This window comes from Plectropomus leopardus, unplaced genomic scaffold, assembly GCF_008729295.1.
Source record: "Plectropomus leopardus isolate mb unplaced genomic scaffold, YSFRI_Pleo_2.0 unplaced_scaffold28335, whole genome shotgun sequence".
NCBI classification, from domain to species: Eukaryota; Metazoa; Chordata; class Actinopteri; order Perciformes; family Serranidae; genus Plectropomus; species Plectropomus leopardus.
In genome coordinates, this window is record NW_024630863.1 from 1 (window position 1) to 3609 (window position 3609).

Consider the following 3609-nt stretch of genomic DNA (forward strand, 5'->3'; position numbering starts at 1 on the left):
TTGATAATTTAACTTTATTCCACTGCTGCGGCGTTTAACGGACCAAACAGCTGCTTTTCATGAACTTCATTAACTTCAAATCACACGTATCGAACTTTCTTGATGATCGTTTTAAAAAATCCTCCGTCTCTTTTTAGATGAATCTTCTTTGTTTTTCTTGTTTCCTGTTAAAAAATCAGCGAACAGAGACGTGAAATTTGATGCTTTTCAATGTTTTAGACGCTGAATCAGCAAACAACACAACTGATGATGCTGGAATAAACCACGAAATATTCCCAATGAAAACGGTTTTTATCGTGTTTTCTAAACTGTTTCTAGAATGTTTGTGATGTTAGAATGATTTTTTTTGTTCATGCACGTTTAATCTGCTTCCAAATCAGTTAAAACTCACCACAGAAAGTTCAAGTGAGAAGTTGTTTTATTCTGCAGACACGACTGCTGATCGACAAAGTTTTTAGTTTTGAGCATCTTTGTTAACCCTTTGAAACCTGGAACCACATCGGTTTTATTCTGCTGCGTTCAGACGCCTTTCGCAGTAATTTAAAGCTTTGAAATCTGGACAGATTGACTAAACGACTAAAAATGCGACTGAGCAACTTGGCAAGAAATGTCCTACAAATAGCAAAAAACTGAAAAAGGGAAATGACCTGAAAATGAGTTTTAAAAAAAAGAGAGAAATCAGAATCAGAATTCAGAGGATTTATATTCTTATTATCAGTATCATTATCAGTTTTTTTACTTTAAATTTATGGTTTTCTTCCGAAAGTCAGTCGTGTCTCTTCAGCTGTTTGCACGACACCAAACATTTTTAAAATATTTTGAATTCACAAAAAATATTTGGGTGTCTTGGGGTTTTTTTGTCGCCGTGTGTTTGTCACTTTACTGTCAGATGCAAAGATCAAAGAAAAAAATCCCTTAAAATTCATTAAATTAATTTTGAAGAATTTGTCAACAGAGATCCAACGAGAAGTTAAAAGTTTAAAAGTTAAAAAAAACTAACAAGAGCAGAAACATTTATTATATTTAGAAAAATCAAGAGTAGAAACCTCAACATGGACAGTGTTTCTTTAATCAAAATCAGAAAATAAAAATTAAATCTTAAATTCCGTGTCTGTGATTATCGAAACGCCAACTTCACTCTGTTTACAGAAAAGACTCAAGCGGACTTAATTTTTTTACACAAACCTGCTTTAATGGGATTTCTGTGACAAACTACAGTCATGCAGACACTCGCTAACAAACGCTAAAAACACCAACAACACCGTCAGCATGTCGACTGTCAGAACATCCGAGTCACACGTTCGTTCACCGGAGAAACTTCAGCGTTGATTACTTAAACGATTACTTGGAAATAAAAGGAGGAAAATAATTAATAAATGTTTCAACAGTAAATTTTAAAAATGAGGACGCGACTTTATGAAAAAAATGTCGGATAAGCCGCCGCTCGTTGCTTCACAATAAAATTAATAACTTTGTCAGTTCTTCTGTTTACACAAAAAAGATGTATTCCTCTCAAATAAATCTCTACAGTTTATTTTCCCCAGTGTGGAATATTTTCACCAGTCACTGTTTTAACCCTTTGAAACCTGGGAGGACACGCTGCGTTCAGACACTTTCCACAGGCATTTAAACCTTTGACCTTTGAGCAAACTGGTCTGGTTTCTGTCAAAAAATGTTCCTCAAATTGCTAAAAATCTTTTGAGAAAGACAAGAAAATGACCCAAAAATTAGCTTTAAAGAACATAAAGAACAGAGAGAGATAGAATTATTTTTTTTCTCTAATTTAATTTATATAGAAAAATATCAAGAAAACTGTATTTGTAATCATGATGATTATCTGTATAAATTAAATTAGAGAAAAAAATTTGATCTTTTTTTATTTTGTCCTTCTTTTCAGATTATTTCCTGTTTTTGTTCTTTTTCTTGTTGACATGTGACACGTGAAGACGTTTACAGAAACAAACAACTTCATCCTGATCGTTGCCTCCGAATTCTCACCGTAAAGTCCAGATAATTCAGGTGCATCCTCAGTTTTTAGCCTTTTAATGATTTCACCTCGACTGACGCTAAACTCTCGGTGGCTTTTTGTCTCCAAACATTTAACTGAACCAAACGTTCTGTTAAACGTTCTGTTAAAAACCAAACGTACCAAAACTCCATCCAGCCTCCAACGTTTCACCCTCATGCGGAAACGCAGCGGCGGCGTGACGGCGAGTTCTCAACACTTCGTCTTTTAGTTCCCAAAGTCAGTGTTTATTAAACACAAACAAACAAAAAACGACCATAAATAAATATATTTTCTGATGTGATCCTAAATGTCCAGCGCACACGTGAAGTGACCTCCGTGGTTCCTGATTGGTTGTTTGTCGGACTGGATCTGCGGCCGGCTGGTTCTCTGCTCACTTCCTTCAACAACCTTCAAACTAAAGTTCCTCTTTGTTTCCTGCAGCGACCCTAAAACCTTCCCTTGTCCCCTAGCCTCCTCGCTCCCTTGCTCCTTCGCCTTCTCGCTCCTTCGCCCCCTCGCTGTGCTCTCAGTGGTCCAAAGAAAACGGCCCGGGTCTCTTCTCTTTACGACAGCTGCTTCATGTCGTACATCGGCACCTCCGACTCCTCCGCCTTGCCCTCGTCGTCAGCCGCCTTGCCGGCGTCCGGGCTGCCCTTACGGCCCTTTGGAGGGGGAACGGGCGCGGCTCCCTCCGTGGCGCCCTCGGCTCCCTCCTGGCCCTCCGCCACAGTCCTCTCCTTCTTCAGGTTGAGTTTGGCGGGGACGCTCTTGGTGATGGTCTCCTTCAGCCTCTCGCCCGACTGCTTCAGCCTCTCGCCGGACTGGCGGATCTTCTCGCGCCTCTCGGCCGTCACGATGCGCTCTCCGAACTTGTTGACCTTGGTGCCCAGGTTCTCGCGGGTCTTGTTCATGTTCTCCTTGGAGAAGGTGGCTTTGAAGCTCTCGATGCGCGTCAGGCCCGTCTTCTTGACGCGGCCGGCCGCCGCCGAGTCGGCCTCCTCCACCACCATGTACTCCTCGTCCGACTCCGGAGGGAGCTCGAACTTGTCCGGCTCCACCTCGGCTCGGGCGCCGGCTTCTGAAGGCTCATTGCCGGGAGCCGCCGCCTTCACCTCCTGGTCGCCCTGAGGGACGAGAACACAGAGCAGAGTGAGAACACGAGAACACCGCGATGAGCGGCGAAATAAACCAGACTGACGCCGTCAGACATCAAAAAGTGTTTGTCCTCTTAAAGGCCGTCGACACACAGCTCTACAATAATGCTAATAATGATAATAAACTTTATTTATATAGCACCTTTCATACTCTTTACAAGAAAGAAATATCAAATAAAGACGTAAAGACAAATAAAACCTGCATGAAAAAATCAAATAAAATCAGGAAAGAAAACATAGAATACATCCTCACAAGGATAAAACCCATTAAAACTAGTAAAAATGAGATAAAACAAGGAGAACAATCGAATGCACAGAATGCATTCAGATGGAAAATAAAATAAAACCCACAGACATGAATAAAAATGAAGCTAAAAAAAGTGTGTAAAATGCAGAGAATTAAGGGAAATACAGTACAAATACAGAGCCACAGAGCGCCTGGCTGCA

The 3609-nt window shown here is 40.9% G+C and overlaps 1 protein-coding gene across 1 annotated transcript; it reads right to left on the reverse strand.

The window, feature by feature from the left end:
* Nucleotides 1-1895: 1895 nt before the first annotated feature.
* Nucleotides 1896-3201, reverse strand: LOC121938063 (caveolae-associated protein 4a-like; the record flags this gene model as incomplete). Its single annotated transcript, XM_042481350.1, has 1 exon — nucleotides 1896-3201. A coding segment is annotated over one exon (630 nt), but the record flags the coding sequence as incomplete, so codon positions are not given.
* Nucleotides 3202-3609: the final 408 nt, after the last annotated feature.